The 15,115-nt window shown below is 40.6% G+C and overlaps 1 protein-coding gene across 1 annotated transcript in view; it reads right to left on the reverse strand.

Annotated features, from left to right (window-relative positions):
* Nucleotides 1–15,115, reverse strand: part of p2ry2.1 (purinergic receptor P2Y2, tandem duplicate 1) — a gene marked incomplete at both ends in the record, with an annotated part of 101,429 nt that overhangs the window by 70,049 nt on the left and 16,265 nt on the right. The window contains 5 exons of the mRNA XM_080731114.1: nt 4,477–4,525; nt 7,245–7,397; nt 8,655–8,819; nt 10,311–10,479; nt 10,674–10,839. Of these exons, the coding sequence (XP_080587240.1) occupies nt 4,477–4,525; nt 7,245–7,397; nt 8,655–8,819; nt 10,311–10,479; nt 10,674–10,839 (702 nt within the window). The remainder of the gene's footprint in view (nt 1–4,476; nt 4,526–7,244; nt 7,398–8,654; nt 8,820–10,310; nt 10,480–10,673; nt 10,840–15,115) is intronic.

Here is a 15,115-nt window from a genome sequence, read left to right on the forward strand (position 1 = left end):
TTTTTAGATAAGAACTCGAGGTTGTGATGAGATCATTTGAGAAATGGTTCATATATTTATTATGGTGATATGGTCTGTTCACTCTGTTGCTTAGCTCTTTGACCTCACTGAGGCCCCATATAAAAAATCTTATAAAATCAATCAGTGGTTTAAAAACACCAAAGTTGTCATGGTCATGTTGGCAAGGGTTAGACAGCAACTCGACCTTGGAATTAGAGCATTTACTCCATTTTTGATGAATCTGTGATATAATTTCTCAGTTAGCCTGGATTAGCTTGTGGGCTAAAAAAACGTCTATTTAAAATGTGGCAGAATGGGGTTGTTTTGGCTGCTGGGGGAACACTTAGAAGATGAAAATGGCTTGGTTTGGGTCCAGGGTCTTGTGGCATATTTAAAGCATATCATTCAAACATGTTGTGTCCATTTTAAGGGTGGAAAAAGTCATTCTTCATCATGTGGTGAAAAAAATACTCTACAGGTTGTGGTAGGCCTACAAGGTGTATATTTATAGTATTTTTTATATATGTGTGTAGGCCTCCATAATGTAAAGAAAAGTAGCCGAGTTCTCACTCATTCCCACAATGAGTCTGTGCATTCACATGATTCAGCCATTCATTCACTGACATGACCTGTCACCTGCATGTGCCCCTCCCCTCCCAAATGTGTGCTCCCACACTTCCTGTATCCTGACCTGTGCCCACAATGCCCAGCTATTTTGGCGGCATTTCAGTGTAAACAACAATTCAACATGGGAAGGAGAAAACAGTTAAGCGGTTGTGCAAAAAGACAAAAAACAGCATAATAAAACGCGGCATAAAGCAAGATGCGATTCCACCAGCGGCGCAGCCACCGGCGCCGCAGCCGTGAATGAGGCGGCCTTGGCCCGCGAGGCTACCGTGGCCGACCCGGCGTGGGGGCACTTGAACTTGGTCGCCCTGGGGCACCACACAGGGTTAATCTGGCCCTGAAGGTAGAGCGTTATGCAGGCATACGCACTGCTGCCACCATCTGGCGCAGTCAGGTTAACTGACCTGTAGAAATACATTATTAAATATTACTTTCCAATACTTTGCTCAGGAAAATAAAACTATTTAATTAAGAGAATTATTAAGTGTGCCTGCCATGCAATGCAATGGCAAAACACTTATTAGAACACTTAATAATTCTCTTCATAACCTTTCTGCTGCTAACGGCTAAATAGCTAAACAATTAGCTGACATAAGTATTTGGGTTTATAATTGATTTCATGTGAGGTTAAAATACATATAATATTAAGATACTTTATAAACGTTAAGGACGTCCACAATTACAACACCAGAGGCAGCGCCACAGATCACGTTCAACCCAAAGTCAACTAAAAACAAAGGGTCAAACTCGTTCTTCTGCTATACAACCAAAATGTGGAACGCCCTACCGAAGGCCTTAAAGGAGTGTGGTTCCCTAGCATCCATTAAAATCGCCCTGAAAAACCACTTACAGGCAGCAGCCATTCACAACTGGCAATTACAAACTTTGTATTAACCTACTATATATATTTTTTGCACTGTTTATTTTATTTTTATTTATGTTTTCTTTACATATCTACTGCATAGTACTGTGTTCTATTCGTCTGTCATTCAATGTTATATGAGATACTTCAATGGTTTCCTATGGAAATAAGCTTAGTCTTTTCTAGGATCTCCTTTTAGTAGACCTTGTACCAGTGAGCTGTACCGTCATGATACTGTACTTTTATTCTATGCAAACTCCTAATAAAGTCTTCAATCAATCAATCAATCAATCAATCAATCAATCAATCAAACCAAACTTTTTAGTGTTTCACGCTTTCCACCATTGTTCCGCGGCACAGTTCATTAATTCAGAACCAGGTTTTTAATGGACCCGGTTTTCAGGCTCCATCCCTAATTGTAAGTGCTGTTACTACAAAAGCAAACTGTAAAAAATACGAAAATTACTGAAATACAATTAATTAATTACTGGTCATAAATCCATAACACATCAATAATCTTCATAAATAAATAAATATTTGGGTTTATAATTGATTTCATGTGAGGTTAAAATGTATATAATATTAAGATATGTGGTTGAAACATTATGAGGCCTGTCTGAACACTAGTTGATGGATGATTGCAGGGATGTGCTGGGCCCCTGATTCAGCCCGGGAAAAAGAGTTGTAGAGGCCCTCATTGCGCGCTGTAGAGAGAGATCTCTCTCTATAGCGCTGCTGCTACTCAAAGATTTGCCATTTCAAATCATGACAAGTGACAAGCCAGTGGGCCAATTACTGTACATGAGTTATATTTCATTGTTGTCGGGTGGAAACCTTGTATGTCCAAAACTGTTGGTGATACGAGTTTTCTGCCCGACAGTGAAGATCTACTTTGTTGGCCGCCCAGCCCCGAAAATGAAACGAAGACCGACATTTAATTTTTTTCCTAATGGCCGGCCTGGACCGGCCGGGAATGAACTGGCCGTTCAGGAGTTGTCCCGCTTTTCCCAATGGCCAGCACGTCCCTGGATGATTGATTACATGTCATTGCTGACAGGTGGTACAAACAAACCTGAACTGATTGATTACATGTCATTGTTGACAGGTGGAACAAACAAACCCTTGCAATGTTACTCTGTATAAAGACTTGCTACAGTATCTGTGCAGACTAGTGCTTGCTCTGCCATCATAATAACTTACTGTATCGTGATTTTAGCATATTAATCAGGAACAATCTAACAACAAAAATATGATGGCAGAGCAAGCACTGCACAGACAGCAAGTTAATATGGTTGCAACCTAACTTGAATATCTTGAATATCTTGAATATCGTTATGTAATCAATCCAGTTACTGTAGCCCCTCATCCTCTTGGGGAACATCTGCCCATTTGTCAATTTGGTCAAAATAAATTGATTGAACGGAACTCATATTTTGGGAGCATCGCTCCGTTGTTTACAATGGTTTGTAATGCAGGCTGCCACCCCATGTGGTTTGATTGATTGAATGATTGAAGACTTTATTAGAAGAAGTTTGCATAGGAAAAGCTTATTTCCATAAGAAACCATTGAAGTATCTCATATAACATTGAATGACAGACGGATAGAACACAGTACTATGCAGTAGTTATAGTCAGGGAAAAAAAGGGGAAAACTATTTTAAAAATATAAAAACATACAGTAGGTAAGCAGCAAAAGCCAGTATTGTATTTATCATTTTAAAAAACAGCCGATCTACAAGCATGTAGATCTGCTGTTTTCGCTACTGTTGTGTGACAGCCTTGTATGATGAAGCAGGGCTTTACTTTGCGAAGAAACGTACACATTTGAAACTTGGAGATGCAAGGTTTCTTCCCAACAGTGAGGATATTTACACCCCCGTATTATGTTGGTGTGACCGTGGATTCTTGGGACATGAAAAGTGTGCCCATGCAGAAAAAAGGTTGAGAAACACTGCTCTAGTTCAGGGGTCTTTATGTTTATGTTTTCAGGCCAAGGAAGTCTTAGCTGAGAGAGAGATGAAGCAGGGACCCCACAACCTGTTCATAGATTCCATATAGTTTTTTTGGATTTTGGATTCATGTCAATTTATGTTTTCAGATATTTAACCTCTTGAACCGTACTTGTACATAATAAACTTGACCTTTCACTCTGTACTTAGTTTGCTCTTTTTCCCCTATACACCAAACCTCTTTGCCGAAACTAGCCGATCTACAAGCTCACAACGCCTCGTGCTGCGAGGAGTTGTGAGCTTGTAGATCGGCTATTTTTGGCTAAAGTTCCCAGGATATGGACACTAGGATTCAAGTGGTTAATATAAAAAAGGGAAAAAAGGTTCTATCACTCAGTTTTGGAGGACCCCCTGTAGTAACTCGGAGGACCCCCTAGGGGTCCTGGACCCCCTGTTGAAGACCCCTGAGACAGCTCGCTTATATAGGAAGCTCGCTCATGTCCGGGCTGTCTGTCCGTCCGTCACGTCATACTTTTTCCCTACTCATATCTCCGCCACCGTTGCCCCGATCCATGCCAAACTTTGCACACACACTTCTTGGCTGGAACACATTTTTGGACACTGCTCCTACAAATGTTGCCCTAAAATCACGCAAAGCGGTACACAGTATGTCTAGACTCATGTCATCTACATGCATCTGTCCCATCTAACGCCACCATCAGGCCGATTTTTGCAAAACACATTTTTGGACACTGCTCCTACAGATTTGGCCCTAAAATCACCCATAGCGGTACACAGTATCTCTAAAGTCATGTAATCAACATGGATCTGTCTCATTTCCCATGTTCCCTCCTGATTGGCTACCATTGCCTTCTAAAGTTTGTGTATGCGACCTGACGGTTGCTTATCTCCCAATTTTGGGAGTCTTACTGGTAAACAACCCTATAACATATTTAATGAAGTCTTTGGTAATCGTCTTGTGTTTGAATCCTTGCTCTGGCTTAGCGTTCCATCAGTCAGTCAGTCAGTTGAACTCACTGTGTCAGGGTTGACCTGGCGGAGGTATCTGAAGGAATAGTAGAGACTCCTGATGATGGAAACACAGAAACATTATAAACAGAGGATTATAACATGTACATGTCCAAACCATCTCACTGTCCTCCTCTGTACATGTCCAAACCATCTCACTGTCCTCCTCTGTACATGTCCAAACCATCTCACTATCCTCCTCTGTACATGTCCAAACCATCTCACTGTCCCTCCTCTGTACATGTCCAAACCATCTCACTATCCTCCTCTGTACATGTCCAAACCATCTCACTGTCCCTCCTCTGTACATGTCCAAACCATCTCACTATCCTCCTCTGTACATGTCCAAACCATCTCATTATCCTCCTCTGTACATGTCCAAACCATCTCACTGTCCCTCCTCTGTACATGTCCAAACCATCTCACTGTCCCTCCTCTGTACATGTCCAAACCATCTCACTGTCCTCCTCTGTACATGTCCAAACCATCTCACTGTCCCTCCTCTGTACATGTCCAAACCATCTCACTGTCCTCCTCTGTACATGTCCAAACCATCTCACTATCCTCCTCTGTACATGTCCAAACCATCTCACTGTCCCTCCTCTGTACATGTCCAAACCATCTCACTATCCTCCTCTGTACATGTCCAAACCATCTCACTGTCCCTCCTCTGTACATGTCCAAACCATCTCACTATCCTCCTCTGTACATGTCCAAACCATCTCATTATCCTCCTCTGTACATGTCCAAACCATCTCACTGTCCCTCCTCTGTACATGTCCAAACCATCTCACTGTCCCTCCTCTGTACATGTCCAAACCATCTCACTGTCCTCCTCTGTACATGTCCTAACCATCTCAGTCTGGCCTCTCTGGCTTTATCTCCAAAACATCTGACATGCTCTGTCCCTCTGATGAGAGAACCTCCACATTTTAGTCTCTGCAACCTCCAGCTCTGCTTCCTGTCTTTTCCAAAGGAATTTCTAGAGGAAATGTGACGCTGGGGATGCACCATGACTCTCACCATGACTCTCACCATGACTCACCATGACTCTCACCATGACCGGCCATGACTCTCACCATGACTCATTGACTCACCATGACTCTCACCATGACTCTCACCATGACTCACCATGACTCACCATGACTCTCACCATGACCGGCCATGACTCTCACCATGACTCTCACCATGACTCATTGACTCACCATGACTCTCACCATGACTCTCACCATGACTCTCACCATGACCGGCCATGACTCTCACCATGACCGGCCATGACTCTCACCATGACTCTCACCATGACTCTCACCATGACCGGCCATGACTCTCACCATGACCAGCCATGACTCTCACCATGACCGGCCATGACTCTCACCATGACTCTCACCATGACTCACCATGACTCTCACCATGACTCTCACCATGACCGGCCATGACTCGCACCATGGGAGTCAACACTCGCACCGGAAGTGAGATGAAATACAGGACAGTGAATGGAGACGGCTCGACCAGCTCACGAACAAACACTATTTAACGATTGAGACCTTTGTCATATAATCCATTCAGGAATATAAAAGAAGACATATAATCCATTCAGGAATATAAAAGAAGACATATAATCCATTCAGGAATATAAAAGAAGACATAGATAACACAGGTATTTTTACAATCACAGTTTGTTCATGAGCTAGTCCACGGGATTCCACTGACTCCAGTGCGTTCTACTGAACTTCCACTGACTCCAGTGCATTCTACTGAACTTCCACTGACTCCAGTGCGTTCTACTGAACTTCCACTGATTCCAGTGAGTTCTACTGAACTTCCACTGACTCCAGTGCATTCTACTGAACTTCCACTGACTCCAGTGCATTCTACTGAACTTCCACTGACTCCAGTGCGTTCTACTGAACTTCCACTGACTCCAGTGCATTCTACTGAACTTCCACTGACTCCAGTGCATTCTACTGAACTTCCACTGACTCCAGTGCATTCTACTGAACTTCCACTGACTCCAGTGCATTCTACTGAACTTCCACTGACTCCAGTGCATTCTACTGAACTTCCACTGACTCCAGTGCATTCTACTGAACTTCCACTGACTCCAGTGCATTCTACTGAACTTCCACTGACTCCAGTGCGTTCTACTGAACTTCCACTGACTCCAGTGCATTCTGGGCTTAATATTGATGACGTCAGGGAACTCCATACATGTATATGGGCATAAAAGGGATTCTGTTAGTGTGACATCACAGTTAAGCCAGAGCGTGATGTCAGAGCAGCAAACCCATTCTGTTAAGAGTGGTTCCTCTGACATCACATTGACATCAGAGCATGATGTCAGGGCTACAAACCCATAGGGTGTCAGGCGTGACAGAGATACATACATACATACATACATACATACATACATACATACATACATACACACACACACAGGCGCTGATGACGCGAAGGGAGGAACACGCCGCCCATATATGTCCTTAATATTGATAACATACTATCCTTAATAATGTCCTTAATATTGATAACATAATATCCTTAATAATGTCCTTAATATTCAATACTCAATATAGGAATCTCCATATAAGGGCATAAAACGTACGTAAGTAATGCCAAGCAGGGCCTTGGTTTGATGCCTGTGGATCTCCATATATGGGCATAAGGGGGTACCCCAACATTCTCATTTTCGGCCTGGATTTATGACATCAGAAATCTCCATGTATGAGCATAAAAGGTTTTTTTCTTTTTCTGGGAATGACCATATATGGACTTTTTACCGTGTCAGGTGGAAAGGCAGGAAACACAGCATGAAGGCTGACAGGACGATGATGATCATCTTCACTGACTTCTGTTTGGAGCGTTGGGAGGCCACGCCCCCTGATGCCACGCCCCCGGAGGCCACGCCCCCTGGCTCACCCTCTGTGTCTGTACTGCAGAGATACATTAACATACATTATATATATATATATATATATATATATATTTATTATCATACCAACATGTAAACTAGAGACATGTAGACAAAAGACAAAAATGTAAAAAAACGTACGGTCACCTTGGGTGGTACCAATGTGAATGTATCAGTATTGGCCCCTGGCCTAGCAGTCTCCTATCATCAGTCCATAACTCACCATCACCACCATGAAGGGTAGGTATAGGGTATAGGGTATAGGGCAGTTACCTCTGTCCTCCCAGGCCCAGCAGTCTCCGTACCATCAGCCCATAACAGACCATCACCACCATGAAGGGTAGGTATAGGGTATAGGGTATAGGGTATAGGGTAGATATAGGGTAGGTACCTCTGTAGGCCCAGCAGTCTTCTCACCATCAGTCCATAACTCACCATCACCACCATGAAGGGTAGGTATAGGGTATAGGGTATAGGGTATAGGGTATAGGGTATAGGGTAGATATAGGGTAGGTACCTCTGTAGGCCCAGCAGTCTTCTCACCATCAGTCCATAACTCACCATCACCACCATGAAGGGTAGGTATAGGGTATAGGGTATAGGGTATAGGGTAGATATAGGGTAGGTACCTCTGTAGGCCCAGCAGTCTCCGTACCATCAGTCCATAACACACCATCACCACCATGAAGGGTAGGTATAGGGTATAGGGTATAGGGTATAGGGTAGGTACCTCTGTAGGCCCAGCAGTCTCTGTACCATCAGTCCATAACACACCATCACCACCATGAAGGGTAGGTATAGGGTATAGGGTATAGGGTATAGGGTAGATATAGGGTAGGTACCTCTGTAGGCCCAGCAGTCTTCTCACCATCAGTCCATAACACACCATCACCACCATGAAGGGTAGGTATAGGGTATAGGGTAGATATAGGGTACTAACCTCTGTAGGCCCAGCAGTCTTCTCACCATCAGTCCATAACACACCATCACCACCATGAAGGGTAGGTATAGGGTATAGGGTATAGGGTATAGGGTATAGGGTAGGTACCTCTGTAGGCCCAGCAGTCTCCGTACCATCAGTCCATAACACACCATCACCACCATGAAGGGTAGGTATAGGGTATAGGGTAGATATAGGGTAGGTACCTCTGTAGGCCCAGCAGTCTTCTCACCATCAGTCCATAACACACCATCACCACCATGAAGGGTAGGTATAGGGTATAGGGTATAGGGTATAGGGTATAGGGTATAGGGTATAGGGTAGATATAGGGTAGGTACCTCTGTAGGCCCAGTAGTCTCCGTACCATCAGTCCATAACACACCATCACCACCATGAAGGGCAGAGCGAACATCAACACAGAAACCGCCGAACTGTAGAGCAGGAAGTCATCGAACAACTCTGGACTGGTGGTGTCATAGCAGACCCTCTCTGAACCAGTATCTCTGTTAGGGTTAATATAGAACCATTATCTCTGTTAGGGTTAATATAATAATACATATAATAATAAATATAACAACTCTTCATAGCAGACCCTCTCTGAACCAGTATCTCTGTAAGGGTAAATATAAGGGTAATAATAATAAATATAATATTAACTCTGGCCTGAACCATTATCTTTGTAAATATATGATAATATGTTTGTTAGATCATTGTAATGATAAGATATGTTAAAGGAGCTATAGTCAACTTTTTCTTGAAAAACGGATGCTAAAATAAAAATAATGTTTCGAAAATATTTTATGAAAAAATAAGCTTCATATGTGTGTTTCTATTCAAAAATGACCACAAAAAACGTACAATAATGATAAAATAATCATTTTGCCATTGTCAGACTGACACTTTGTTTACATTCTAGTCTATAGACTGGGATGTAAACAAAGTGTCGGCCCTACAATGAAAAAGTTGACTATAGCCCCTTTAATATTAAGGCTGTGACTTTAACTGATTATTTGCAGTTAATTAATTACAGAAAATGTACACGATTAAAAAGAAATTACGCATTTCAATCGCACTTAGTTTTTGCACCACAGAACCTTCAGTTTGGGGCATAACGATCATAGCGATGCTCCAACCAAGAAGAGACAACAAACGCAAAGGGAGAAGTAGCCGTTCAGAGCGCTTTGCTTGGCCCAGTGGATGCCAAATTTAGATTTAAAAAAACTCACTCGTTGATTCACTCGTACAACAAAATGTGTTTTACTTGAAGAAAAAAATGCTTCTCAGGTCAAATAACGATGTGCAATTAAAATGCGATTAATTAATCACAGAGCCTGTAATTAATTAGATAAAAAAATTAATCGCATCCCAGCCCTCGTTAATATGCATAACACTCTCTCTCTGAGCCATTCACCCTAGAGATTAATGATTAATGATTTATATTAGATCAATATGATTATTATGTTTATATGTTTATATGTTTATATTAGATCAATATGATAATATGTTAATATGCATAACACTCTCAGTATGTATACAGTATATATATATACCTGGTTCTAGTATGTGTGTGTGTGTATATATACAGTATATATACAGTATATATACAGTATGTATACAGTATATATACAGTATATATACAGTATATATACAGTATGTATACAGTATATATACAGTATATATACAGTATGTATACAGTATATATACAGTATATATACAGTATGTATACAGTATATATACAGTATATACCTGGTTCTAGAGAAGTACAGAACAGGACTCTGACAGATCATACTGTATGTGTGTGTGTATATATATATACAGTATATATACAGTATATATACAGTATGTATACCTGGTCCTACTGAAGTACAGAACAGGACTAGGACAGATCATACTGTGTGTGTGTGTGTGTGTGTGTGTGTGTGTGTGTGTGTGTGTGTGTGTGTGTGTGTGTGTGTGTGTGTATATACAGTATGTAATGTATACAGTACATATACCTGGTTCTAGAGAAGTAGAGAACAGGACTCTGACAGATCACCACACTGATCCAGACCACGGCTGAAACCATCCTGGATCGTCTGGCACTGACCCAGCTCAGAGAACGCACTGGATAACAAACCCCCAGGAACCTATGGAGGCTGATGCAGCTGAGAAACAATATGGACCCTGTAGAATACAATACAATATATTATTATTATTATTATTACTATAGGAACCTATGGAGGCTGATGCAACTCAGGAACAATATGGACCCTGGAATATAAGATATTATCATTACTATAGGAACCTATGGAGGCTGATGCAACTGAGAAACAATATGGACCCTGTAGAATACATGATACAATACAAGATAGACTTACCGTAAAGGTTGGAGTAGAAGAGAAAGCGTATCAGTTTACACAGCGGTTCGCTGAACGGCCAGTCGTTCTCATCAGCGTAGTAATAGATGAGGAAAGGCAGGGTGAGGATGTAGAGAGTATCACACACTGACAGGTTCAGCATGTAGATGGTGGATGGTTTCCATCTCTGTTTAAAACATACAACATTATTAAGCATACATATAACATGTATTAAACATGTAGAGAGTATCACACACGGACAGGTTCAGCATGTAGATGGTCAACGGGTTCCATCTCTACAGGAAAACATACATACAACATGTATTAAACATACGTACAATAACATGTATTAAACGTACATATAACATGTATTAAACATACATATAACATGTATTAAACATGTAGAGAGTATCACACACGGACAGGTTCAGCATGTAGATGGTCAACGGGTTCCATCTCTACAGGAAAACATACATACAACATGTATTAAACATACGTACAATAACATGTATTAAACGTACATACAACATTATTAAGCATACATATAACATGTATTAAACATGTAGAGAGTATCACACACAGACAGGTTCAGCATGTAGATGGTCAACGGGTTCCATCTCTACAGGAAAACATACATACAACATGTATTAAACATACGTACAATAACATGTATTAAACGTACATATAACATGTATTAAACATACATATAACATGTATTAAACATGTAGAGAGTATCACACACGGACAGGTTCAGCATGTAGATGGTCAACGGGTTCCATCTCTACAGGAAAACATACATACAACATGTATTAAACATACGTACAATAACATGTATTAAACGTACATACAACATTATTAAGCATACATATAACATGTATTAAACATGTAGAGAGTATCACACACGGACAGGTTCAGCATGTAGATGGTCAACGGGTTCCATCTCTACAGGAAAACATACATACAACATGTATTAAACATACGTACAATAACATGTATTAAACGTACATATAACATGTATTAAACATACATATAACATGTATTAAACATGTAGAGAGTATCACACACGGACAGGTTCAGCATGTAGATGCTAGATGGGTTCCATCTCTACAGGAATACAGTACATACAACATGTATTAAACATACAAACAACATGTATTAAACATACAACATGTATTAAACATACATACAACATGTATTAAACATACATACAACATGTATTAAACATACATACAACATGTATTAAACATACAACATGTATTAAACATACATACAACATGTATTAAACATACAACATGTATTAAACATACATACAACATGTATTAAACATACATACAACATGTATTAAACATACAGCATGTATTAAACATACATACAACATGTATTACACATACATACAACATGTATTAAACATACATACAACATGTATTAAACATACATACAACATGTATTAAACATACATACAACATGTATTAAACATACATACATACAACATGTATTAAACATACATACAACATGTATTAAACATACATACAACATGTATTAAACATGTACAGAGTATCACACACTGACAGGTTCAGCATGTAGATGGTAGATGGGTTCCATCTCTACAGGAAAACATACAAAACATTATTAATCATACAACATGTATTAAACAGTCCGGGAGGCAGGCCCAGCCCTCATAATGTCCTCTGCTAACCTTTTTTCACTATTATTTCCTGTTAGCATATACCTTGGGCCATCACAAGTTCATACTGAACACCCCCAACTCGGGGCCGTTTGGTCGCAGGGGCCCAAAAAACCATTTTTTGGTACCTGTCTCTGGCGAAATTATGTAAATGTATAAAATAATTCACTAAAATGACATACATTGTCACACACGTATGAAATTTGGTATGGAGTATCCTGACACATAGGGGTAAGTGGCAAAATAGGATTATAGTGCTTACTACCAATGTATTTTAAGATATCACCCTCAACATCCCCAGAAACACAATAAAATTGCTGTCCGCTTGACACATTATCATCAAATATGATCATTTTCAAGCAGGTTATGGTGAATATAATGACCTCTACTGTATATAGAAAACTTCCCACATTCATAAGCTTCAATTTGAGCCCAAGATGATCTTCTCATCTTGAGAATTACTGTTTATGTAGCCAAAATACTGCACTATACCTCAAATCGGAGAAAATATAATATTCAGTCAGTAGCTTTACAGAAGCCTAGAATCCAACAATGGGTTCACAAGTACTGCTGTTTGAAGTTATAAACATGAAAAATGAGTACTAGCAGGGAAGTAAATGTTGTTAAATGTTATTAAAAATATGTTTCATATGCACAAAATAGCTCTTTGCAATACAAAAATCAAACATCGGTTCGACGTGGAGCGGTGAATCTGAGCAGCTATATCCTGTGTGTGTGTGTGTGTGTGTGTGTGTGTGTGTGTGTGTGTGTGTGTGTGTGTGTGTGTGTGGGGACAGGTTATTTAGACAAACTGTACTGTACTGTACCTTACTGTACTGTACCTTACTGTATTGTACCTTACTGTACTGTACCATACTGTACCTAAATGTACTGTACCTTACTGTACTCTATCTTACTGTACTGTACCTTACTGTACCTTACTGTACTGTACCTTACTGTACTGTACTGTACTCTACGGTAAGGTAGAGTAACTGTACCTTACTGTACTGTACTGTATCTTACTGTACTGTACTGTACTGTACTGTACTGTACTGTACTGTACTGTACCGTACTGTACCTTACTGTACTGTAAGCTCAGAGTGGAGCATGTAAGCACTATAAGCCTATACTACTATAAACACTTTTGACCACAACAAATAGTGTAAAAGCGATAGCTTGTTTTGGTCAAAAGTGTTTTTATTTTTCATGAATCCGGTACTAGTTGTCGTTACAAACACAGACAAGCCATCAATCACACTCTGCTAAACAGATGTTATGCTTTTATGTATTTTGCCAAGTCCCGGAAAAGATGCCCTGTGATTGGCCATTACAGTCACTTTGACTGGCACTTGTGCCGAATACTCACCCCAAAACATTATTTATGAGATTGTGGTGGCTTGTGTGGGACAACCAAGGCATGGATGTGTTTGTAATGACAACTAGTAACACACTCATGAAAAAGAAAATCACTTTTGAACAGTAGTGTAAAAGTGATCTCTATGCTATGAGAGCTGCCGGGTTCTGCTGTGGAAACTGGACAACACCATTTCTACCTAATAGACCCCATGGTCTTTTGGGATCAATATAAGTAGGAAAATTAGCATAGAAGTGATTTATTTAGGGCGGAGTTGTCCTTTAAGTTATACAAGTAGATGAGTGGAACTATGAACTCATCACCATACCCCTTTCCCCCCATCAACCATAGTAGATGAGGGATGCAGTATGTTGGTGGTTGGTAGGTAGTTAGATGAGGGATGCAGTATATGGTGGTAGGTAGTTAGATGAGAGATACAATATGGTGGTAGATAGGTTGGTAGATGAGAGATTCAGTATGGTGGTAGGTAGGATGTTAGATGATGGATGCAGTTTTGTGGTAGGTAGGTAGGTAGGTAGGTAGGTAGGTAGGTAGGTAGGTAGGTAGGAAGGTAGATGAGAGATGCAGTATGGCGGTAGGTAGGTACAGTAGTTAGATGATGGATGAAGCATGGTGGTAAGTAGGTAGGTAGGTAGTTAGATGAGGGATGCCGCATGGTGGTTGGTAGGTAGTTAGATGAGGGATGCAGTATGGAGGTAGGTTGGTAGGTATTTAGATGAAGGGATGCTGTATGGTGGCAGGTAGGTAGTTAGATGAGGAATGCAGTTTGGTGGTAGATACTGTAGGTAGTTAAATAAAGTATGCAGTATGGTGGTAGGTACAGTAGGTAGTGCATCTGTAGACCACTTTAGTGCAACTGTAGAATGCTTTAGTGAATCTGTAGATCAAGTGCATCTGTAGTCCACTGTAGTGCATCTGTATACCACTGTATGCATCTATAGACCACTGTTCTCATATGTAGACCTCTGTACTATGGATGCGGTATCGGCACTCGAGGTATCGGTACTCGCCCCGATACCAGCCTATTTTGCTGTACTCATACTCGTCCGATATTGCTCACAGCAGTGCCAGTCCATATACCATTTTGTCCTAAGACACAGTTTTGTGTATGTTAGTTCAACTAATGAACAGTGTTTTAACCTTCTCTCACTCTAGGCATGACAACATAATTATTTAAAGCATTTTATTTTGGAGCGCCACACACAAGCACTTGTACAGAAACGTAACTTACAGTATCGGTATTCGGTATCGGCAAGTACTAAATTAAGTACTCATACTTGTACTTGGTCAGCAAAAAAGTGGTATCAGGACATCCCTACACTGTACTACAGTACATAGACATTATTCCTGGCCCATTGCAGGAGGGACGCCCCGCTCCCAACTACCCAGTCAGTCTACAGTGTA

The sequence above is a fragment of the Nannobrachium achirus genome (assembly GCF_963921795.1).
Source record: "Nannobrachium achirus genome assembly, chromosome: 8".
Classification (NCBI taxonomy): Eukaryota; Metazoa; Chordata; class Actinopteri; order Myctophiformes; family Myctophidae; genus Nannobrachium; species Nannobrachium achirus.